General features: G+C 40.2%; 1 protein-coding gene across 2 annotated transcripts in view; it reads right to left on the bottom strand.

Annotated features, from left to right (window-relative positions):
* Window positions 1-25936, bottom strand: part of ZGRF1 (zinc finger GRF-type containing 1) — a 34116-nt gene that overhangs the window by 7281 nt on the left and 899 nt on the right. The window contains exons 2-20 of one of the 2 annotated variants that reach the window (XM_088660426.1): window positions 23910-23964; window positions 23601-23681; window positions 23436-23492; window positions 22794-22979; window positions 19608-21753; window positions 18392-18471; window positions 17658-17756; window positions 16847-17032; window positions 16123-16258; window positions 14379-15034; window positions 12982-13114; window positions 10459-10637; window positions 8264-8451; window positions 7273-7412; window positions 5791-5937; window positions 4241-4355; window positions 3206-3456; window positions 2277-2436; window positions 1576-1653 (exon numbers count right to left, since the gene is read on the bottom strand). In XM_088660426.1, the coding sequence (XP_088516552.1) occupies window positions 1576-1653; window positions 2277-2436; window positions 3206-3456; window positions 4241-4355; window positions 5791-5937; window positions 7273-7412; window positions 8264-8451; window positions 10459-10637; window positions 12982-13114; window positions 14379-15034; window positions 16123-16258; window positions 16847-17032; window positions 17658-17756; window positions 18392-18471; window positions 19608-21753; window positions 22794-22979; window positions 23436-23492; window positions 23601-23681; window positions 23910-23930 (5039 nt within the window). In that variant the 5' untranslated portion in view covers window positions 23931-23964. The remainder of the gene's footprint in view (window positions 1-1575; window positions 1654-2276; window positions 2437-3205; window positions 3457-4240; window positions 4356-5790; window positions 5938-7272; window positions 7413-8263; window positions 8452-10458; window positions 10638-12981; window positions 13115-14378; window positions 15035-16122; window positions 16259-16846; window positions 17033-17657; window positions 17757-18391; window positions 18472-19607; window positions 21754-22793; window positions 22980-23435; window positions 23493-23600; window positions 23682-23909; window positions 23965-25936) is intronic. The other variant, XM_088660427.1, reaches the window with a different exon arrangement.

Genomic DNA, 25936 nt, shown 5'->3' with positions numbered 1-25936 from the left:
TTAGCAAGTCAGGGAATGGTTATGCCAGAAAAAAAACTTTGTATCTGCAGGGACTCTTGTATATGAAGGACCATTCAAACATTCTGCAGTGATAACAATCCAGCAACATCTTTTTTTATTTAAATATGTATATATTTCCCTATCAACAGCTGCTTTCAGAATGACTTATAAAAACTGAAATAATCGATATAATTAAAACAAAAAATCAAGATGACGAAATAGCAGTACAGCACAGCAAGATGTAAAACTTCCAGATGAATAAAAACACAGATAAAAAAGAAGGCCCGGGGGGGGGGGGGAATAAAAAAACTATTTGCCTGGTACAAAGACAAAGGAGAAAGGCATCAGATGAACTACTCTGAGTTGAGAATTCCAAAGATGGGGTGTCATTACCAAAAAGATATTCTCTTTCATCACCACCTGCCTTACTTCAGAGAGCTGCTTGGGAGCACATGGAGAAGAAGCTCTGACAATCAATGCCGTGCATGTGTGGGAATAATAATAATAATAATTTATTATTTATACCCCGCCCATCTGGTAGCCCCACGTAGAGCAAAGGTAGCCCCACGTAGAGTGCATTGCAGTAGTCCAAGCGGGAGATAACCAGAGCATGCACCTGTATGGATGGAGTAAGTACTACTCCCATTTTAAATGTCAGGAAGATAGAAGTCTGGTTCAGATTCCTGACGGTCCCAGATGGTCCTCTAAGAGGGCACAGGACTACATGAAAGTGTTGATTGACTAAACCTGCAGCTCTGTGTGAAGCTGATAGCTTAATCAATATGATTTTGTATACAGTGGTGCCTCGCTAGACGAATTTAATTCGTTCCACGGGTCTTTTCTTATAACGAAAAATTCGTCTAGCGAATCCCATAGGAATGCAGATTTTTTTTTTTGCCCATAGGAACGCATTAATTGAATTTCAATGCATTCCTATGGGAAACCGTGATTCGCTAGACGAATTTTTTGGAAAACGAATTCATCTAGCGAGGCAACCTCCGCTAGAAAAAACCTTTCGTTAAGCGGAAATTTCGTTAAGCAGGGCATTCGTTAAGCGAGGCACCACTGTACTTGTGATGCCTTGGAAATATCACACAAATTGTGGCCACTGCTTGTATAGGTTCCACGAGGCAGAACTGGTCATACAATTGGGGTCTCCACGCAAACCCTGCTTGGCTACAAGCCAACTGGTAGAAAACACAATTCAACAGGGGTCCTGTGAAGAGGGCAAACCGAGCCTCAGTCAGATTACGGTTGCAACCATATACATACGTATTTACCAACATCTCCAAGGAACTGAGTGGGACTTACTATCAACAACACACAATATACTGACCTGGAAATGTCTTGCCTATGGCTAAGTGGCAGACTAACTACGGCGCCCAAGTTTTAAATGAGTAACTTACTTTGCTTCTATTGTTTCTCTCACACACGCAAAATTACAGCTGGAGAATTTGACTTAATTATTTCAAGTTTTCAGTGTATGTGGTATTTCATTCACTTTCAAATGATATATGTCACACAAAATGTTCTATTAAATAACAACAAACAGGCTGAAGATTTTAGGCATGTTACCTGTGAGGAAGAATTGGCTTAGCAATTTTTCTAATACTTCCCACTCTAATAAATTCTTCAAATCCAAGATCTAGGAGGCTGTTGGGGAAGGAAAAAGACACGAACTAACATTTATTAATAATGAATTCTAGCACCTTTATTTTCATTTCATCTTTCCACATTCTTTATTCTTTACCCATCAGTTTTAAAACAGAATGTGTTCATAAGCAAACTTGGAGAATGCCAATGCTTTCGGAGAAAGTCTCTACCAATGGTAGCAATTCTGGTGAGGAGGTAAGTCTCTCTTCCAAATGACTGCTTCAGAGACAAAGACAACTAACCCTAAGCACTAGCAGAAGCCAGTAGAAGGACTCCCATTAGTGGAATGGGGCTTCTCCCCCTGTACACCCCCTAAATCTGCATGTAGCTTTAAAAAAATACAAGGCAATACGGGCACACCATTCATACACTGAAAAGTGGTATTCTTTTCATAACTCTACAAAAGGTTGCTTTCGAAAGTTAATTTTGGAAGTGCCCTCTGTACAACATCCCTAACAACATTACGGGTTAGTAAACCTAACAAGGAAAGTGGAAGACACATTGTGCTACTTTGAAGGATCCAGGGAAGGTGGCAGAGTTTATGAGTTAACAATGCAAACAAGTTATTGAAGCAGCAAGAGAAAAACAAAACAGGTCCTATGCAGAACATAGTATGTACTTACCAAAGCAGTACCCTGTCCACAGCAACATTTGTGGAAGAAGAGATCAGTACTTTCCATGGCACCGACTTTTTGCCATCAGTTCCTTCACCAGTTTCAAAGATCTGTACTAAGAATAAGATAACAATGGCCAACAAATAACTTTTTCCAGATCCGAACACACCTGTAAGCAGAGAAATCAGAAACTCAGCCCAAGTAAATGCAAAATAACATACAAAATATTCTTAACCATATATATATATATATATAGCTGTAACTAACTAAACGAAAAGAGTAACGGGTACCACAGTTGAAAGTTCACTAACAAAATCATCTGAGTGTGCAGTGATAGTGGCAAGATGAGACAAAACTCTCCCTTAAGTTTTGTTATAACTTGCATATCACCTTTAGACGTCTGTGGAAGATTAATAAAAATCATAATAACAGCAAGTACAGCATCCTCAACTTAAGGAGCACAGAATGTTTTTCTGCCATGGGGCCAGCACTGATTCTGGAGTGCCCAAATATATGCAGTAGTTTAGCTATGGTGCTACAATCTAACCCCCACCGAGGACTGGCAGGGCTTAACAGGGTGATGGGGCCACTGTCCTTGCAGTCCTTCTGCTCACACTGGGTGGAAGGGTGGGGTAGGAGAAACACTGGGCCACACTGGAGCCAATGCAATGGAGCCATCAGACCTAAATTGGGTCCAATATCATCAAGCAGTAACAGTAGATCCCAGGCCAGCTCAAGCCCCCCCCCCTCTCCACAGCACCCTCTTTCAGGATTTTCCATAGGTTGCTGAACAAGGGCCCTTGTTGGAGGCACACTTGTCCACTTGTTTGGTGGTGCAATGAAGAGTTGCCAGCAAAGTGAGGGTAGTCCATTAAATGTTTGAAATAAAGACAGAACTGTAGAAGCAAGCTATTTAAGTTCCTATAAAAACAATTTACCGTGTATGATTGTTATTGGAAGGGCTGGCCGTTTCCCAGTTTCTGTATCAATTCCTTGCAATGTCATCATGGCACCTATCTGAATCAGTGCCGTAGCCTGATCTTTATTCAGATGAAATGTCTGAATCATATGGTTTGCCAGATTTATAATAGTTTCTGGACTCAGGGCTCCTGTAGTTATTGTATTTGTGTTTAAGGCAGGTGGTTTAAATTTTCGCTTGTTGATTCGGCTACTAGAAGCTTTGAAAGACCTAAAAAGTACAATATTGGGTACATTTAGAGGCACATTGTCATATAATTAAATCACACTTGTATTACCGTAATTAAAGGATTTTAATCAGGAGAGAGTGAAAAGACAGTATGCAACGTTAGTTATATTCTGAGTAGACCCACTGAAATGGATTTAAGTTACCGGCAAGTTAATGTGTCAAACTTTGAATATCACTAAGTTATATAGTTTTAAATGGAATTTATTTACATCACTAAATGTATAAATCTGCATCCATTTTTAAAATAAATTACAATCTTTATGACTCTACATTCACACATTTCAAGTTGTGTTACTTTTTATCTAAATAGTTTGCCACATTTTCAGTCCCCCCCCACCTCAATTCAATAGTTTTTTGAGGGGGGTTTCACACATGAGCAGTGGAAATTGTGCTCCTCTTAAAAGCCATTCTTAACAAAAATAGTACCATCATCGCCTATTTTGTCTGATTTTAAATATACAGAATCTTGCAGCTATGACAATTCACCTACGGGTGCTTAAAGAAATTTTACTAAAACAAATACATTCCACTTTGGTTTTTGAAAGTTTTCTTAATTTTCAGAAAATTGCCAGAACACAGTGAGTGCAAATATATGCTATTAATTGTATTTGCACAGTCTTATCTTGTATATTTCCAAAGAGAGATTAGTTTGCGATATTCATTCTATGCAGCATAAAACATTATCCTTTCCCACCTATTTCAAATGATGGTACAATCTACAGTTTATAAAAAACTGAACTGAAATATAGATAGTAAAACTACCTACTTTGTTAGCAGGTGCTCCATTATTGGTAAAGTGCCTGAACTGATGTTTTCCTCTATATTTCTCAAAGTTGAAAGCTCAGTGCTAGCATTGCAAACTAGCAAAGCATGAACAATCACTGAAGAAGAAGAAATGTTACAAGGAAGAAGAGTAACTAAATGTACTTGGCTACAGAAAATTAACACTTGCATGACTGCCCCCCCCCAAGTAAATAGCAGGCGTAGGGGAACTAATCCGGATTAAGGGCCCTGGCTGGAGAAGGGGCATGGGGATTCAACCCTTTGACCACCACTGTGATCTCAATATAGATTCAACTCCCTGTACTTACTATTGTACTAGAAAAAGCTCCCATTCACACCGATGTAAGCTATTCTATTTCGATAAGGTAATTATAATATGTACACTCCAAACAGAGTATGCTTTTTCACTGTGTTTTAAAACAAGACTGTAAATTGTTTCATGCCATCTCTGTTCCAAGACTTAAAGAAATTCTTTTACTTTCCTGCATTTCTCTGCCTGTTACAGCTGTACTCACTACTAATATGAACCCACATAGGAGGGTTCGTATGTTGCATTGCGATGCATCAGATACTGCCAACTGAGCGTCTCGGAAGCCTAACATTTCAGTTTTTGAATGCCGAAAACCCGGAAATACAGTGGAACCTCGGGTTACGTACTGTCCTCCTTGTGAACGCTTCGGGTAACGAGTTCTGCTAAGCCAGAAGTAGGTGCTCCTGGGAACGAACTTTGCCCTGGGATGCAAGCGGAGGTCGCACACTGGTGGCGTGGCCGCAGTGGCAGGCCCCGTTAGCAAAACAGCACCTCAGGTTAAGAACTGTTTTGGGTTAAGAACGGACCTCCGGAATGAATTAAGTTCGTAACTAGAGGTACCATTGTAAACGCTTCCATTTTTGAATGCGCCTTGGAAGTCAAACAGCTTCCAGTGAGTTATTTTCAATTTTCTCCACTGAATTTGCTGACCACCCTTTGTGCCTTGGTTTTCAAACATTTCGGAAGTCTAATGGCCTTCCGGAACTGATTATGTTTGAAAACCAATGTACCACTGTACTTAGTTCCCCTGTTTCTTATATCTGTTACTGTGTATGCTATCCATACACTTTCAGCCATGTCTGTGATCCTACAAGAAAGGTAGACAGTGTTTCTACCCCATTCATTCTTAGCCTATCTCCACCCCTACTTTCCCACTCTCCCCAATATACCAGATATCTCACTTTAGGATTAGTTAAATAAACAAAAATATTACTCAAGGGCCAAATATATGAATACCATTTAATAAGCTTTTCAAATTAACATTATTTCACTTGTAGCACCACATCTTTATGGTGATTAAAAAATTGTTCTGGGCATTTCCTTCACGCCTATTAGATCTTTCATCTTGCCATCATTTTTCTTGGGCTTTTTTCCTTTTGCATTCCAAAAGTTTGAGAAATTGATAATTCAGTTTCATAGCATATTAAAAGCTGGCTGTATTTTGAATCTGAATCATCTGCACTAAGATGTTCATTTAAAAAAAATCCTCAGGGCACACTTACTATTTGAGCGCCAGTTTGAGGGACTGTATCCTTTGAGAGGTACCAACTCCAATTCATTACTAGAGGATGGTCCGAAGAAAACACTGCTTGCAATGAAAGTATCCAAGGGTGCAAAGGTTAAAGTCTTGGAAACAACCCAAAGATCATCTGTCAACACAGTAAATGGGTTTTATCAGTTGCATCAAATTGCCAGCTTCTGAATGGACAAAATCAAATCTGGACTAAGTCTTCTGCAGAAAATAAGTTATGTCCCATCTTATTTTTCACTTCCTAGTTCTGCTTGTTCCAGAGGATTCTTGTGTGCTTTTCCTTCTTTAACTAAACAGTTTTGGCTGCAATCCTGTGTATCCTATTGAACTAGAATCATAGAATCATAGAGTTGGAAGAAACCACAAGGGCCATCCAGTCCAACCCCCTGCCAAGCAGGGGGGTTACTTCTGAATAGAAATGATTGTACAGTATATCTATTTTCATATTAAGTAGCACTTTAATCTTGCACTAATGGGGAGGGGAAGTTATGACAGGTTAATTTATAAAATGAAATTGAATTAATATGCATATTACCCCCTTGTAGCAATTACCCAGTTTTTAACCGATTAAGGAATAAACAAAAGGACAATTCCAGGATACCAGGATTAATTCTAACAAAGTGACAACCTTATCAATTATTTGATATATCTAGAATAGCCGTCCGTCCGTCCCCACCCAAAAAAACCCCCAGGCTGCAACTGAATAGGCTGCAACTGCTTGGCAGGGGGTTGGACTGGATGGCCCTTGTGGTCTCTTCCAACTCTATGATTCTATGATTCTATATGCTATGCTAACTGTGGATTGAAGCTACAAAGTCTATTAGTAACCAAAGTATCGAGGAGCTACAAGTGGTCTTCACACATCTCACTTTTCTGACACAGTCAGTAGTAAGTGTTCTCATGTATTCTCTTACATCTTATACTAAGGTTAATTAGTATTACTTTCATCACAGGTGCTGTGTCATGAAATTGATATACGGTAGTATTCCTTTGAAAGCTTCATCCATCTGTGGGAGAATCATGTGTCTTTTAAAAAAAGGAAATAACCCTGTTCAAACTTAATTAGCAAGACATATTACCATATAATATTCGTTTTGTCACTAGAACTAGAAAGAGGACTGCTTATACAGTCTCAGACACCACTTTCCTAAATGAGTTCATTTCACTAGACAGAAGCAACATATAGCATAAAGGTCAAGGTACAAGGTACAATGAACAGAAAACTATGTATGAGCTATATAAATCAGGCCACACTGGAAATGGAAATCCTTTCCTCTATGCAAGTCAACCCCCTGAAAATGGATATATGTACATATATACACACATATGCAGTATTTCCAAAGACAAATCTTAATGTGAAAATACTTCAAAATAACTGAGGCTCCTATGTGTAATACCAATGGTTTTAGTTATGTTTTGCCCCATTACAGTAAGATGGCAAGAGTCCACCCACCTTTGCTGTATGCAGATGAGTGCTCCTTTCGGTTCAGCTTAAGATATAATTTGCTCTTAGAATCGCAATCAAGGCTCGCATTTGCAATATTGAATTTATTCAGTTTACCAAATTGTTTCCTTTGAATATCAAAGGGTTTCCTATTAAAAAACAGAGAAATATGCTGAATGAGACCATATGATTTCTGTGCTGCCTTTAGATTTGACACAAATACAGTGGTACCTCGCAAGACGAATGCCCTGCAAGACGAATTTTCCGCAAGACGAATGCGTCTTGCGATCTGATGGTGACTCGCAAGACGAATTTGTTTTGTGAAAAATTCGTCTTGCGAATCGCGGTTTCCCATAGGAATGCATTGAAATTTAATTAATGCGTTCCTATGGGCAAAAAAAAAAAAGAAAGAAATTTCAATGCATTCCTATGGGAAAGTGCGATTTGCAAGACAATTTTTTTCGCAAAACCAATTGACTCACGGAACGAATTAAATTCGTCTTGCGATGCATCACTGTACTCAAGGTGATTTACCAGAAGACTGCAAGAGAATAAAAAAAAACAACCCAACTGAATTATGTGAGCAACCACACATACCACATGCAGTATTGATCAAATAACTACTAAACTCTTCATTAATATTAAGAATTGTTGATTTAAAAGCATCCACAAAGTTTCATACACTCAAGTTTCAGGGAAGAATTTATTGAACACCATGCTGCATAACAAATATTAAAGCTAAGGTAAAGTAACTCTATGAATCTGTGCCATTGCCTTGATCTTACTGGGTCTCACACTACCTGCAGTGATACTCTCAGGTAATATTGGTTTTTTTTATATATGGACACTTTTGCAATATGAAAAGGTCAAGTCTGAAGTAGCAGAGAACATTTGTGATTATTACTTTTTATAATAACCCTTCTCTAACAAAATGTGATGTCAGACAAGTAGCTCAATTTCTACTGAGCCAGGCAGTAATATTCATGCTTACTTAACATACCTCATCAGAAGCTGGCATTCTTCATAGAGGGAAACATTTTGACTCCTGAGGTAGGTTCCAATACTCGTTGTGTCATGAAGTACAACACCAGGCCTACTTTCCCTCTTTCCAGGGTTCACATCCTCTAGCCACTTAAAAAAATCACATCGATCACCTTTAGGAGCATCACAGGCGTAGAAAAGGCGGCCCTAAAACAAAATGCAAGCTCAAAGCTAAGTTATATGGAACAGGCTGACCACCCTACACCAGCTCGTTAAAAGTATAAAACTTCACTTCTGAAAAAGATTGTGAAAGTTAGGGAAAACTAAGCTTCATAGAGCCATGGTTCCTCACGAGCAAGATCAGTAACCATGGGAAAGCTAAATTTAAAAATTCCTTCCAGTAGCACCTTAGAGACTAAGTTTGTCATTGGTATGAGCTTTCGTGTACATGCACACTTCTTCAGATACCACACTTCTTATCTGAAGAAGTGTGCATGCACACGAAAGCTCATACCAATGACAAACTTAGTTGGTCTCTAAGGTGCTACTGGAAGGAATTTCTTTATTTTGTTTCGACTATGGCAGACCAACACGGCTACCTACCTGTAACTAGAACATAGGAAAGCTATACTCTGTGGTGGCACCCATGATCTGAAAGTGTCTGCCTTTGTTGCGTCGTTTCTGTTTAGCACTTTTATGTCTACAGTTTTGGTAGAGGTTTTCAACCTTTTGTAGTCCATGGCTCCCTTGACCAACCACGTTCTTTCTGCGGCTCCCCTGTGGGATAGAGGGGGATCTCCACTTACTCGGGGGCACGTGTAAGTGGAAATTCCCCTGTTCCACCCCTGCCCCTTTTCAGCACCGTTCCGGGCTTGCATACAAGTGGGAAAGCACGTGTTGATTGCATTCAAGTGGGGATTCTCCTGTACCTGGTAAAACTTGTGTGGTTTCGTCATTTGGTCTTTTTGCCTATCATTTTGTAAGGCATAGAATTTAAGCAATAGATACCATTAACCCACTTGCCAATGTCAATAACTTTCTGCAGTTTTATCCCTTATCCACAATCCAGCCAAACCTAAGCACTTTAAAGTTCTCGCGTCTTGAAACCCATTCGCTATGCCCCTTGACATAAACGAGCCTTAAAAGAGCTTGACATTGGGTGGATAGTACTCTTGAAAAGTCATATCCCATTAAGTTCTAGTTGCATTGATCAATGACTGAGAAAACTCCCAAGATTAACAGATCCAGAAATAGCCCCCCACTTTTTGGATGACACCCTGGGAAATAACAATCACACTACTGTGTGATTGGAAGCCACCCAGAGTGGCTGGGGAAACCCAGCCAGATGGGTGGGGTACAAATAAATTATTATTATTATTATTATTGAAAACTAACATAACTTATGCTTAACGCAAAATAAACAAAACCAGGAATGTAACCCATTATTACATTTAGCTGTGCTCTTAGGCTCCTGAACCCATTTATTTTGAAACATGTTGCATTGAAATCAGGGGGACCTCAATCCAAATAAATTAGCATAGGAGCGGGGTACTACAGCATCTCATTATTATGATGTCCAAAAAAAAACCTGTGATGGTAATTAATCATTTTTAATAATATCAATATATATGAAAAAATGTAAGCTCATTCATTAAACACAATTCTATATGCAGCAATTTATATATTCTAACCATTCAGTTTTACAAAAATATATAAATCTGTGGACTTATGTATGAAATGACCTTCAGCATGTACAGTGGAACCTCGGTTTACGAACACCTCGGTTTACGAATTTTCGGTTTACGAATGACACGGACCCATCTGGAACGGATTAATTCACTTTCCATTACTTTCAATGGGAAAGTTCACTTCAGTTTATGAACGCTTCAGTTTATGAACAGACTTCCGGAACCAATTACACCCATGCTTCGGGTTAAGTACGCTTCAGGTTGAGTACTCCGCGGACCCGTCTGGAACGGATTAATCCACTTTCCATTACTTTCAATGGGAAAGTTCGCTTCAGTTTATGAACGCTTCAGTTTAAGTACTCCGCGGACCGTCTGGAACAGATTAATCCACTTTCCATTACTTTCAATGGGAAAGTTCGCTTCAGTTTATGAACAGACTTCCGGAACCAATTGTGTTCATAAACCGAGGTACCACTGTATAGTAATATTTCTGTAGAGTACACTTCAGATTACTCAAGAAACTTACCTTATTTCGACCCTCTTTTTTAACCATAACAAGTTTACTCGCCATCTTGTGGTTGCAGAGTGGGGCTGAATTCTCTTGTCCTTGCCCTCCTTTCACTGAGGTATAGAAGGATATATCCACTTTCCCGAGAGCTCTGTGTAGTTTTTGCGACAGCTCAAACAGCAATATGTTTAAATGTTCTTTACACAAAATAGAAACAATAAAAAGTATTTTTTTTAAAAAAAGTTCAATGTAGTGTAGAAAACCTATTAACTGTAAATACAATTCCTTTGTGTGTCAAATATTATTAATTTGAGCTCCTCCAGAAATCTAACCAGTTTCTAGCTGCGACTCTTTAAAGGTAATGAAATCACTTTTTAAAATCTAGAGCTTTTTACTTCTTCCCCTTTCATCAACGGAAAGGTGATCATGTCAACAAGTGAGTTTATTGCTAAAATGCACAGGTCTTTGGGAAAGGTTAACTGAGAGGGTCATGACAGGAGAGTTGCAAGTATTCTTGAATGAAGCAGATTATTATGACCCACTTCAATCTTGGTTCCTGTCTGGTTCTAGAGCTGAATCAGCCTTGGTCACCCTAATGGATGACCTTTATCAGTTTCTTCTCTCAATGACTTTTGATAATCATCTCTCAGCAGCTTTTGATTGCATTGACCATTGTATCCTACTGAAGCTGTTCTGTATTGGGAGCAGTTTTAAGTGGTTCTAATTCCATCTTGGCAATCAGTTTCAAGTTGGATGACATTTTTCAACCCCATGGCACTTAGGCTGCAGAATGCTGCAAGATACCATCTTGTCCCCAAAGCTCTTCTATATGAAACTGTTGGGAGCAGTTATTAGGTTTGCAGAGAGGTGTCCTCAATACACTGGTAACTGGTCCTTTCTCTGTAACACCTGACTGAGAAGAGTCCCTGAAAGTGCTGGATCAGTATTGGGAGTGCTCCTGGATTCATTCTGCTGCTACAGGTCCAGCTGACCTCAGTGGGCAGGAGTGCCTTTTACCAGCCTTGACAATTAAGACTGCTATGGCCATCTCTGGGCTGTAATAGCCTGACCATTATCTAGGCGTTGGTAACCACCAGTTTGGATTACTGAAATGTGCCATGTGGGGTTGGCTCAAGAAGCTGCAGCTAGTGCAAAATGGCTTGGCTGCTAACTGGGGCAGAATATCACCATCATGTTACACCACATCTGAAAGAACAGTACTAGCTTCCGGTTAGCCACTGGGGTAAGTTCAAGGGCCTGGCAGAAAGTCCTACATACCTTGGGACCAGTGTCCCTAAAATACCATCTCACCCCGTATGTACCCAACCAGGAAGTCAATTCTATACTATGTAGGAATTGGGCCTTAGTGTGGCAGCACCAACCATTTGGAACTCCCATTACATGAGAGACAGGTGCTTATTGAATACCTTCTCTTTACAATAAGCCTTTTAATTGGAGAGTTTTGCCCCAGTCTGTACCTGTTTAGCACTTGATCTTGTTTTTAAATGTGGTTTTATTGTTGATGTTTTTAATAGATAAATCACTTCAGAATGTTGCATACGAAGCAATTCATAAATGAAGCAAGTAAATAAATAGTTACCACAAAGTGGCTCCCCAGAAATATACAACTTGTGAATTGTCTTCAGGCAGTGGCTGAAACACCCTGGAATTATTTGACCGTATAGTGATTGCTGATTTAGAGGAAGAATCAAATATGTTTTCTACAATTTTAGGTTCAGTACTTTAAACAATAGCAAATGTTTTGAAGGTTTTCCAAGCTCAGCAACTGCAATTCAACTACTCCCAGAGCACTGGCAATGAAGCATCTAAATAAAGCCAAAGTCCTGCATTCTGCTTATCCATGGGTTTGTGGCTTTTATATTTTTTTCTCATTTGTACTTCATATGTAACATACTGTATATTATGGGCTCCTTGCTTCAGTCATGTATCTTTTGGTATGCCATTTGTTTTTCCCAAGGAAAACCACCGTACGTATTATGCAGAGGATCCATAATTAGAACTCCTGACAGTCTTATTTGCACTTAAAAACAAATTTGTACTTAAATGTTGGGGTGAATGGCAATTATGGGAAATTTAACCCTTCTACCCGTTCTAAATTGGTCCTCTAAAAGTTTGTTAATCTTGGTTGGCAGGGGTGGGGGTGGGGAGAGAGAGAGAAATGCAGCTTGCAAGAAGCAATTTAGACTGGGAAAGTGGTATGGAACAAAGCAATTAAACATGCTCTTCTCCAGCAATGCTTCTTCATTAAATTACAGAGACCCTTTGAGTGCTTTTAACAAAAAATGAAAACAATGCACAGAATGGTACAGATGAGATTTTCTGAGATGGTGCAATTTAGACTGCACAGGTAACCACAGAGGTGGCTGAGAATGTGGTTTTGAAGGCCAAATCCATGTGGCAACTGTTGAAAAAACTGTTATGAGGATGCTCACTCAATATTTTATCCCAGATTTTATTGCCCGCTAAAAACAACCATCAGTGAATGTACTGCAATGTGGAAATTAAAGGTGTTAGGCATACCCATCAAAGCAGAAGTAAAAATCTGCTTATAATGTGCAGGAGACTGAAACTCAGCTGGGATATACATCTGTCTCTTAGGAACATTGGCAGAGTTCACCATTTCTACACTGGGAAAGAACAATTCAGAGGTGTTCTGAAATATAAATAAAAGGTATGCATGTAAAATCATATTTCCTTTCCATCTGATTTAATACATGGATAACATATATTCAGGCATATTATATTAGAAATAGAGCATTGAACACCCTCTTATTCCACAATGACATTAAATATCCCACAAACTGCAATCATGGGGATATTTATAGATATTCATGTTTGCATTCTTACTGCCTATTTACTTCTCCATTCCATCAGCCTAACATCTACAGTGACAAGAGAAATAAAAAATCTAAAGGACATGTGGGCCCCTTCATTTCTTAGAGCCACAGTGAGTGATGGGGTGAGCAAATACTCGTCACCATATCTGTGGGAATACTACTGCTATGGCAACAGGTTTTCAGCTCTCTTCAATACATCTCCACCTGCAGGATGTCTTGTGAATAGCAAAGCAGACTCTTGTGTGATTGCTCTGGTTGCAGCACTACATGACAATGCATATCAAGGGGAGACAGTCCAGTTCTGTGCTGCTCTGCTGAGTCAAAACACTGAGCAGGAACAAGAGGAAGAGGATGCTTGTAAGCCCCTTCTCCTACATTTCTGCAATCAAGAAAAGCAGCAACCCTGAGGACTATAATGTGGTGAAGGTAAAGGGACCCCTGACCATTAGGTCCAGTCGTGACCGACTCTGGGGTTGCGCGCTCATCTCGCATTATTGGCCGAGGGAGCCGGCGTATAGCTTCCAGGTTATGTGGTCAGCATGACAAAGCCGCTTCTGGCAAACCAGAGCAGCACACGGAAACGCCATTTACCTTCCCGCTGTAGCGGTTCCTATTTATCTACTTGCATTTTGACGTGCTTTCGAACTGCTAGGTTGGCAGGAGCTGGGATCAAGCAACGGGAGCTCACCCCGTCACAGGGATTCGAACCGCCAACCTTCTGATCAGCAAGCCCTAGGCTCAGTGGTTTAACCCACAGCGCCACCTGGTACAAGGACATATAACTCCCACCTCCACTGGGCCACATCTGTGGGTGGTCAAGGACTTTGTAAGAGAAGCATTGTCAGGAACCTGATGTTCTATAGTGAAGTATTTTTTGATGTAGACAATAAAATGCAAGATCAGGGTTGATTTCCTTTATATAATATTTCAAATTGAGCCATAAATGCTATTTGAATATGTAAAAAGCAAACAAACCACTTTATAGATGAACATATGACTAAACTATCAAATATTCACAACTATTTTTGGAAGCTGCTTTGGCATAATCTATTCCTAAGACTTTTGTGAACAGTTATATACCTTGGTGTGTCTGGTTGAATTGTGGCAATTCAGCTGACCTAGCACCTTTAGTCCTTCCTCCGTGGAAAAATTCTGATTTAAGTGCAGAGAAAGTTTCTGTCCTTCTGAAACAGAATCTTGGCTGCTAAAGTTTCGCTGCTGTTTACAAAGCACGCTTTTCAGCATCTGCAGATGCCCAAAGTCTGGAGGGCTTTCATTGATGGCATGACTCCAACCCTCTCCTATGTCATGCAGTGGCATTCCAAAAGCACTCTCAGCTCGGATGTCATCAGTCATGACCACTTCGCTGCTGTTTTGAGTTCTCAAGTCACCATGAGTTGTGTTTTGGTACTTCTGCCACTTGCTTTGTCTCTTTTGTTCTGATACATTAGGGAATGCAGACTGTGTGATCACCCCATGTCTTTCTTCTCTACACTTTTCATGCACAAAGGTTTCACACATCCTGTCCTCAGGCCCTAATACTTTTGACTTGCCATACATGCTTATTCCCGAGAAACCAAAGGACTGCTGGCCTCGCTCACATGTCTTTACACTGGAATAAACTAAGTCAGGAACTTCTCCACCTACAGGTACAGTCACAACTGGAGTTCGTGCTCTAAGGGGTAGTTGGAGTACAGACATATCATCATCATCTGGGCAGCTGGACTCTTCCATCCCTATGAAGTAGAGAGTTTTAGAAATTGTCAATATTCAAAACAATGTCTTCCCTCCAAGTTTCCTGGGCACTCTACTCCGATTTCCTTAAATCTTGACTTTTCTACAGCAAAGATTTTGGCTGTATTTGCATTTCTTACTCAAAAGACAAACCTAGCATAGCCAGTTAACTGAGAAAAGGTTCTTGATGTGGATAGTAATGTGTATCTTAATTACAGTGGTACCTTGGTTTTCAAACAGAATGCGTTCCGGGAGTCCATTCGAAGCGCAAACGTCCTGCAGCCAATCAGAAGCCATGCTGGACGTTCGGCTTCTGAAAATCGTTCAAAAACTGGAACACTCACTTCTGGGTTTCGATCATTCAGGAGCCGATTTGTTCGGGAGCCAAGGCGTTCGGCTTCCAAGGTACCACTGTATTCTACCTGGGACAGCTCTGTGCTGATAGTCATACCTCAACCAGAGCCATTCAGTGATATACAACACAACAGAGGAAGGTTTCAGAAGGTTGTGGTGGGGGAAAGGGGTCTCCTTCCTCCTTTCACCAACTCATAAGGGACTCCTTTCCAAGAGTGGCTGAGATCCTAAACAAGAACACTCTTGTTATGAGCTGGGGATACATCAGAACACTATGTTTTAGATTCTCACCTGTTAAACTTGCTAGCTGTTTCGTACTGGAGAAAATATTTGAGGGGTGGGAGGAAACACTGGCTTGGATCCTAGTCTTAAACTTAATGAACAAAAGAAGAATGGAACTCACAAAAGATGTCCTTCCATGAGCAGAAAGATCTCTTCCACTCATGGGGGGTGGGGAGGCAGAGTCCAAGTCGTTTGTTCCAATAACAATTCTAAGCCAGAAAAACAAATCCCACTCTCTAAAAGCTTACAATATGTACATGTAATCAAAGGAGGTTGAGAGTGCTCAGAATGTTCATATTATCTCATTGTAATGCTATAAAAATCTGAGATCTATCACTCTGGTATCCAACAATACTTGCAAGCCAACTTTTCCACGAGGGTGCCTACTTTCCCCCCTTGCTATATCTGCTGGCACAACCACTATTTATAGCAATAACAAACAAAACATTCTTACGGAAAAAGCTTTTTGCATTGTCCATAGGTAAATCTGGAGATACCCCTGTCCCCAGGAAATTGTTTTCTTCTGCTTCTATCACTGCCTTTTTACTGCTTGAATTTGGAGGAAAGTGGCAGTCAGGAGGCTGTGAAGTCTGCTGAGAAACAATTGTAAAGCTAAAAAATCAAGCACACCCAGTTGAATGCACTTAGATCTTTCACATTACTTTTAATTAGAAAAAAAACAAAAACAAAACAATGACCAGGCTTCTGGTCATGCAACAGAAATGTCAAACAATGCATTACAGAGTTTCAAGCAAAAGAAAGAAAGAAAGAACGAAAGAAAGAAAAGAAAGCAAGGAGAGAGAAACAAGCCTAGGAAATGACAAATGTGAGCTGGTACACATAATTGTTTTTGGCTACCCCATGAAAATGCAGACTAAACCAGGGTTTGCAGAAACAGTGAATTTTGAAGAGGGATTAAAAGATGGCACCATGTACATGTTAAGGAAGATGTTTAATGCACCAGAATGACCAAGGGAATGAAGTATATGAACACATTTTCAGAGAAGTCATTAGACAGATTTATGTCAGGAATGGGCAAACTGAGGTCCTTATTTGCAACTTTCATGTAGTCTTTTAAACCATGTTTATGGTCACTTAATAAATGACTTCACATTTTTGCAATATGTTCATTGATTAAATAAAGCTTTCTTTAAAAAAAAAAGCATTCTACAGTTTACCTGAATAAAGCCAGGCAGCACAGGGCTGCCTGGTTCTCGGGCTGAGAAAAAACAGCCATCCTTTGTAGCAAGTTCAAATTCTGTCATATCAGCCTGTGGATCCCATCTAAGATGTGAAGAGGGTACTCTCATCATTATCTCACTAGCTGCAGATCCTCTCACTTGGTACCCTTGAAATTCAACTAGCTGCATATATTTAAGAGATAGATTAATAAAAGGAAATCATAGAAGAACAAAGAACTATAATTTAGCACAAAGCATTTGTTGCTTGGGCCTGCCCGGGGAGAAGGTGGGAGTTGGATTTTCACACATTTTTGGTACACCAGCCAGGCGCCAACAAGCCTGAGTTTTGGGCCACTCAACAGATCCATATTTCAGCCCCACCCCAGGGCTTTCTACTCATCTCTCCTGGATAAGAGAAGCCTAACAAATATTTTAAGCAAACCTCAGCCATCAACATCAGATATTAGGAGGACATCCTAAGAATACTTATTCATTATACCATTGAAAATTAGCCTTCAATGATAAAATAAGAGATAAGATGGCAACTTTAATGCTGTCAATGAACAGTTAGTCCCCAGGATCCAAAAAGCTTGTTTAGGTGTGCTGAAGAGCTTGCACAGACTGTGGAACTTTTTACTTCTCATTGCTGAACGCCTGGCCCTCCAGACCATATTACAAACTGCTGTTTAAAAATTCCAGTTTCAAAAGTAGTCTGAGAAACACAGGTCCTGAGGTGCATGGAAGCAATGAAAGTTTTGGGGGTGCTGGCTGTGGGAGGTTTTCCAAGTCATCTCTTTGTAAGCTGTACCTTCGTTTGACTGTCAGCCACTTCAAAAGGAACCTGGTCATGTAGCATGTTTGCTGTAGCTGCTGTGGGCTTCTCTGCATCAGTGTTTGAGGAAGCATTCTGGAAATGATCAGAAATGGGTCAAGAGAAGGATGCACCATTCTGTACTTAGCACAGCCTCATTTTGAAATGCAGTGATATAATATAATACAACCAGCTCATTGCCTTCAGAAGGCTGAAAGGCAATACAATTTACAGTTTCTTAAAACAACAATATATGAGCAAAAGCCCCACAAATCTATTTTAAATTTGTGTAGGAAAAATGAATTTCCATACTGGAGTAGAGCAAATGTTCTATCTTGTCCTTTACCTAATGCAATCCTCTCCCCAAAACCATCTCATCTCAAATTTTTCTTTAACACTATGATGCAGTGAACTTATCAAATGAAATACATTTTTCCCAATACCCACAATGTATGATGATGATTACTATTACTTTTTATTATTATTTTTATGCCCCAATGAGTGTGCAGTAGTGTTGGCAATTTTTACTCCATCTCACAAAACTTGCTGTAGAGGGCCTCTGACTCTCTGCAGCCAGTTTTAAGGCGTTCGGAGGGGATGGCTGTTGATAGGAACACAGAAGACGACAGTGAGGTGGAAAATACATACAAGTAGATGGGCCTTCAGCTTGTGTAATGGGATATTTACATAAAAGCTATTATTGATGAATTACAAAAGTCCAAAAAGGTTACCATTTTAGGAGAACCAGCATGCAGGCAAGATGTTATCTGCACCCCTTCAGAAAGAGGAGCTTCAGGAAACTGTTGCATAGCTACAAAAGAGAGAAAAGCAAAATAAGCCTCAGTCATGAAGCTAGTTCAATGATAAAAAATATTGAAGATCTATCTTGCATTCAAGTTGAGTGATGTTTTCAAAGTCAATACTATTGTTTATAGGGATGTTAGGCGCTAACTCATACCTGCCAAGTCTCCCGCTGAAAAATGCGGGATCAGCAGCGGCACGGCACCGGAAGTTGCGTAGAAGCAACTTTCAGGGCCGCTCTGACCATGTGTGGGCACCGGAAATAGGGCAGAGCGGCACCAGAAGTCGCTTCTACGCATGCCCGGCGGCCATCTTGGCGACAGCTGCCGCCATGCGATCACCACCAAGATGGCCGCCGGGCATGCGTAGAAGCGACTTCCAGTGCCGCTCTGCCCTATTTCCAGTGCCCACACATGGTCAGAGCAGCACCCAAAATGGAGGCTCCCTGGCAGGTAGGAAATCCGGGGATTTCCAGGATTTTTCTCCATTCGGGAGAACAGCGGGAAACGGATTAGAATCCGGGGGTTTCCCATGAAAAACGGGATACTTGGCAGCCAAGCGCTAACTACACATATTTTATTTTAGCATTATTAGCCACATCAGTGACAAACATGCTGCAAAGAAATCCACTGGTCTTGTTTTGATGTTACCGTAAATCGTATCTGTTTACCATGAAGTTGCTGGACTTGGTTGTTTTGCTCCTCCCCATAAGCACATGAAGAAAACCAAACCATGATCCCTAGCTTACCATTATGTCCAAAGTGGATTGTGGTTTGCTTCCCCCAAACTACTATTGGAAAGCCAATAACAAGCCTTGGGTATAGTGTGGTTTGTTTGGAGCAAAACAAAACATGATCTCACCATGGACAAGACATTTCCTTAGGAATGCTCAATGGAGGGATGATGGGAGTTGGAAGTCCAACAACATCTGGAGGGCTACAGGGTCCCCATCCCTATTCTAAAATAAGGTATTATCTCTTTTATTTCAGGATAATCAAGGAGATTGTTTCACATGCAGAACAAAACTGCTTTTGACAATGAATTACCTCTCCTTACATTTCAATTCTAGAAAAATGAACTAGGAAAACCAGTAGAAAAGTACAATCAATATTTCAAAACAAAATTCTAAAAAAAGAAGCTAATAACCTTCAGGTTCCGTTGGCTCCTGTTTTTTTCGTAGTCTCTCTCTCGGTAGCAAAGAAGTACTTTCCTCTATCATTTGCAGGCTTTCTAAGGCTGTGCTATGTTCTGTAAGTGATTTTAACAGGCTGAAACCATTTACCAGCTGGGGAAGGCTTGAAGAGTCAAGTGAAGATTCAACACAAATAGAATCCTTTCCTTCATATTTACTGAACTCATTTAAAAAATCCAAGTTATGCCCTGCATTTTCGTTTTGATTCATTTGTGATTCATCTGAAGTCTCACAAGTTAAAGGATGAGTCAGTTGCCACAAATCCAGATTTTTTTCTGAAGCAGCAGCATTTTTGTCTGAAATATACTGAGGGGAACCATGAGAAATATTGTTTTTTTCAGTGAGGACTAGCAAATGATTGCTCTGTTTCATGTTGTTATGACAAATACCTAAGGAACTAGGTTGGGAATTACCTGCTCCAGCCTCCATACCTTCTTCATTACTTTTGTCCATGAGGCAACCATGTAAAATAGCAGGAACATTCCCTTTTCCAAGATGAGTTGTTGGATTATGATATTCACTATCATTCGCATCACAGTCCATATCATTCACCATTAATAAGTCTGTACCAAGATCTCTGTGATTACCTATATTTTGGATACTTATTGCATTTGTCTCTACCTTTTCATCAACAATTATAGCTTCTGAATGTGGCAGCTTTTTAAGAAATTGAAGAGTTGTACAATTTCCCTCCTTCTTATTAGGTTCCACAGAGATTTCATCACAAACTTGCAGTGACTGGCATTCTGAGGCATAATTCACACCTCTATCTTGCAGAAATGTGGGCCGCACATTATCTTCCCCTTGACTACTACAAGCTTTTATGTTACTGTTCCCTTGAACACCAGTCTCAAGTGGTGCTTCGGTTCCCTCTTTAAAGCATGCTGAACCTTGTGAAAATGTGTGGTTGGTATGAAGTTTTCCATCCTCTGTGTCACTAAACTCTAGTGTATCCAACAGATTGAAGTTAACCTCTATACACTGCTTTTCTGTGTCACCAAACTCTCCATCTGCAGAATTATTTGAGAAACGTTCAGAACATATTACTGGATAAGATTCATTTTGCGGCTGATGGCAAAACCCATCCAAATTATCAATCTCTGTGCATTTATTGGATGTGGCGAGTTTATCAGCATTACAATCTGAATAATTCATACTACCAACAGATGACAAAACTGTGCCATTCTCTTTCCACACAACTGATTCAGCTGGTACAATACTATGTGGTTGGTGTTTGACAGAACTATTACTGACAGGCAACATATTGATTTCCAAGGAAACAGGCACTTCTGGAATTTTTTTATGGTCCTCAGCGCTTTGGCTCCTATTATCAGTGCCATCCTCCTTCAAGTCCTGAAGATCACTAGCATTCTTATCATTGCATTCTCCCTCAAGTTTGTCAGGAGACTTTTTTTCAGCTAAAGACGATGGCAAATATACATCCCATCGGCTTTTTGTTTTTACATTTTTTTCTGAGAAATGCAGTGGCGTTATGTAATTAATGGTTTCTTTGGTTGTGTTGTTTGCAGAGCCCAATAGAGGTGCCATTTTTTCTTGGAAGAAAGACTCTGTGCTTCTTGATGATTCAGATAAAAGTGAGCCTTCCTGATGAAATTCTGATTTCATCAATGCTGGTGATTGATTTCCCAATGATATATTAGTTTTATCCTCTGAAACTGTAGAATGTTTTTGTCCCCCGCCCAGAATTGCTAAGATTTGTGCTTTACTCCTGGCATTCTGCAAAACTGCAACACTGCTACTTGCATGGCAGATTGATTTGGCCATTCCATTACCCAGTTGAAATCCTGGCTTCAAATATTCAGCATCTTCACCATCAGTACTATGGATTCTACTTTGTACCACTTTGTGAGTAAAAGCGGGTGGAGTGACAGAATCAGCATCTGAGCCATTCACTTTGAAAGCGTTCTGATTCAATTCTGAGTGTAACATAGTCTTGTAGGGGACAGAAAATAAAGGGGAACTGGCATAGAACTGAGAAGGGAAGGATGAATGAGGATCCTTGGATGAAGGTGATACTACTGGTGCAGATACTTCCATTGTTGCCATTTTCTTTTCCACCTGCCGTGGCCCTTGGAAACCCTAAGAAGAGAATATTTTCAATTTGTGGGAAGTTTAACAATTGAAGTTTTAGAATTAAGAAGCAGAGATATGTACTATATTTCTATATTTATTATGCAATATTTTACTGAATCGCTAAACTAAAAAGACTTAAAAGTATGTGTTTCTTATGTAACAAAATCTGAATACATCTAAGTAGGATAAAATAACTTTTACAATCTCAATAGTAAAGAGGCCCCCAACCTGAGCCCATGAAACAATGATGTGCAGTTCCATGTATTAAATGGATTTTACAACCCAAGAGGCACATTCCTCCAAGATTAACCTTCAGCCAGCAGTGGTCATGGTCACCCCACTCGATTAATCAGTGTCCACAAAGCACTTCATACTCTATAGCTGATGGATCCCCTTGCACAATTTGCTTCCATTTACTGTGTTTCACTCACTTGATTATGCATTATATCTACTGGTGTTAGCCAAGTGACTTGGAACACCTTATATTGTAACATACTTTGTACTTAAGAGGCTAGAGATAAAAATGATTATGAAACTGTCACATGCAGTTCAAATAGGACCATAAAGAAGGCTGATCGCCGAAGAATTGATGCTTTTGAATTATGGTGCTGGAGGAGACTCTTGAGAGTCCCATGGACTGCTAGAAGATCAAACCTATCCATTCTTAAGGAAATCAGCCCTGAGTGCTCCCTGGAAGGACAGATCGTGAAGCTGAGGCTCCAATACTTTGGCCACCTCATGAGAAGAGAAGAATCCTTGGAAAAGACCCTGATGTTGGGAAAGATGGAGGGCACAAGGAGAAGGGGACGACAGAGGACAAGATGGTTGGACAGTGTTCTCGAAGCTACGAACATGAGTTTGACCAAACTACGGGAGGCAGTGCAAGACAGGAGTGCCTGGCGTGCTCTGGTCCATGGGGTCACGAAGAGTCGGACACGACTAAACGACTAAACAACAACAATAGATCTTGATCTCTCTCACTTATTCAAAAGGCTTCCTTCTACAGTGTGTGAGTGTAAAAAGGAGAGGGAGAAAGAATGACATACAGTATGCTTTCGTTTTAGACCAACTGGCAGACGCAGAGATGAAGAGGCAGAAGACTTCAAATGATTTCTTATTAACACTGGTACTTCTGTGTTCTTTGGCTGATCACTAAAACCATTTTCAAAAGTTTTCTCAGCTTCAACCGTGATTAAATATTTCTCACTTTCTAAATCATCTCCTGGCTTTACCTAAAGAGAGAAATATGTATTAGTGAGTATATATGAATGCATACTGAATGCAACACATAATGCATTAATGCAATTTCCACCATTTCGTTATATATGCAATGTGTATATATACCAAATTGAAGGTTTGAAGCTTTCATTTCCTCCTTCATCCTCAACAATGGAGAAAAAGAAGAAAGCTTCATCCCCACCCATACCTATCCCTGAGGAGGAAGGGGGTGAAAGGATAAGCACCAAGAAGATAACTGCAAAAAAAAATGTTGTGTTTTTCCCTGGCACTTTGCACAGCAACAGCAGGCACTTTAAACCCTGCTGGCTTTCTTCTGTCCCTTCCATGGGCCTCGACAAATGTGGCCAAGATAAGCCAGCAGCGTTTGGATCAGCTAAACAAGCAACCTGTCTTCCGAAATTACTAATCAAGTGAAAAATAAATAAATAAGGAAAACAAAAAGCATGTACCTGGAACTTCACAAATATGCTATCCAAAACCTGTCCTTTGTCATCACATAAAGTTGCCTGTATTACAGCAGAAAGAAAAAATAGAAGAATGGTACTTCATTGAGCAACAAAACAGTAACACCCACATTTGGTATCAGTATAATACTTTATCAATCAATATTTTACCTTATTGCCCCCTAGAGGGGACTTCAAAATTCCGTCTTGCCACACTTTAGATTTTTTAGTCTTTTGGTGTGTGTATAAAACCTGTTTTGATATATAAACAAACATTTCAGTGACATTTCAAAATTAATTTTATTATATTTCATCGTATTATATTTTTAACTGATGATTGTGAGCCATCTTAGAGGGCTTTTCTGGGGCTGAATGGAGTGACAAAGATGTTTTATTGTTTATAAAATGCCATGTCATCCTGATGTATGTGGAATATTGTTATATATAATATACTGTATTGTTGAAATATCAGAAACTCACAGTAAATTCCTGAGAAGCCATCACAGCTGGATTGCACTTCCAAATTTCATACCACCTGAAAGAAATAATATCCTGTTTAAAGCAATTGAACTTAATGTCCATAAACCACAGACACACATGCATCCCCTTTTTAAATAAATATTTCCTATAATTCATTCCATAACCCCTTAACTGCAATCCAAATTCCTTGAAGTTAAAAAAGCAATCTATATATATATATATATAAATGTAGGCATTGCGCACGCAGATGTAAAAGCCTTTCTCCATAACCGCTGAACTGTAATTTAACAAATTTGGCCACAATGTTCCATCATGTGAGGGATCTGGAATAATTTTTTTCTAAAAAAGTAAACCTTTCATACCTAAAATAATGATTAAACACACAAAAAAGTGGTGCCCAAATTAGACATCACCAGCAGAAGCTCTGAAGAGTCCAGCAGCATCCAATAGAAAGGCAGAACGCCCACTGCTGCCTGCAAAGCTGCGCCACCAGGTGACACCACAAAATTCCACAGCAACCAACTGAAAACAGGCCTTTTGCAGCAACAATGCCCAACCAACTGAAAACAGGCCTTTGCAGCAACAAGGCCCAACATTTCCAAGTGGAGGTAGGGGCCTGCCTGGGGGGGATGCAGGGGCCGAATAGGGGGCAGGGATAGGTAATAGGTCACAACAGGGTGGGGGGAGACACAGGGATGAAACCTCTGCACAGTATCTCGCCTCGGCTTTGCAGACTAGGCTGAGTGGATTTAGGGGCGTGCCTGGGGTGGGGGGTGGGGGTGGGCCGAATAGGCTGCAGCATAGAATCAACTGAATATGGGCCCTTTACACATAACACACGTGGGTAGGGGAGTCAGTGTTGGGATAGGGCAGAATTTTACAGAACACTCGCATTGGGGGAATGAGTGTGTGCAAAATGAACGGGTTACAGGGATAACCTGGGGGGGTTGGACGGAGGAAAGGAGGGAAATCACAGGGGTAAGTGGGGGGGTTAGGGGGAGGAGAGGGGGGAAATCACAGGGATAAGCTGGGAGTGGGGGGAAGAGGGGGCATAATAGGTCATGGATCAGGACAGAGTTGGGGGGTTCACAGGGATGAGGGGGGGATCACAGGGATAAGCCGGGGGGTGAGGGGAGTAGTGGGGGAATCACAGGGATACGTCATGTATCGGCACAGGGTAGGGGAAATCACACAAATAACCCGCAGCAACGTGTGGCAGGGCCAGCTGGTTTAAAATACAATCTCATTGATATCTTCTCAGTGTAATGCTATACTGTATATGTCTATTTTTCAATGGAGCTTAGTTCCAGTTTAGTTTGTAAAGAACTTATACCTTAGTAGTTAAGCATGAGAGACATTCATCAGCTGTATCAACAACAGACCCTTAGTTTAAAAATTAATGTTAAGCTTTGCTGATTTTAAAGATTCTACAGTAAAGTAATCTAAAGCAAAGTGTTTTCTTTCCGTTAGCCTCAATTCCATACAACTACCACAAGGTGTCTCAAATTTCAATACGTTCTCTTAAAAAACATTACATCTGAAAAAATGATATCTTGATTAATCTGCTAACTAGTTGAGTTCATTGACCACAAATCTAAAATGGGAATAATCACTTCTAATGAGAAATGTCATTTATTTTTTTAAAAAGTCATACAGTCTGCACCTGTTTTTTCAGGCAATGAATTAACCAGTCATCCCATTCCGCCCCGCCCCCCTGAACAAGGACTGTCAGCAGCAGGCAAAAAGGTTTCTTTTGGGAACAAGGGAAGTGAGAGCGCAGCAAAGTCCTGAACCCTGCTGAAATCAATGTATCACACACTTATCTCCTCTAAAACAGGGATCAACAGATTGCAGGATGTACGGTACTAGTAGAAAATAAAGGACCCCAAGATCCATCAGCGAGAGACAGGTGCAAAATACATACACTTAGAATTCTGGAACTCTAAACATATTTGTTTTGACAGACTGGATGGAGTTTACAGTACTTTTGTCATTTCATTAGTATAATTGGGGAGGGAGGATCGTTT

The sequence above is a fragment of the Zootoca vivipara genome, chromosome Z1 (assembly GCF_965207765.1).
Source record: "Zootoca vivipara chromosome Z1, rZooViv2.hap1.1, whole genome shotgun sequence".
Taxonomy (NCBI): domain Eukaryota; kingdom Metazoa; phylum Chordata; class Lepidosauria; order Squamata; family Lacertidae; genus Zootoca; species Zootoca vivipara.
This window is presented reverse-complemented; position numbering and strand designations above follow the sequence as displayed.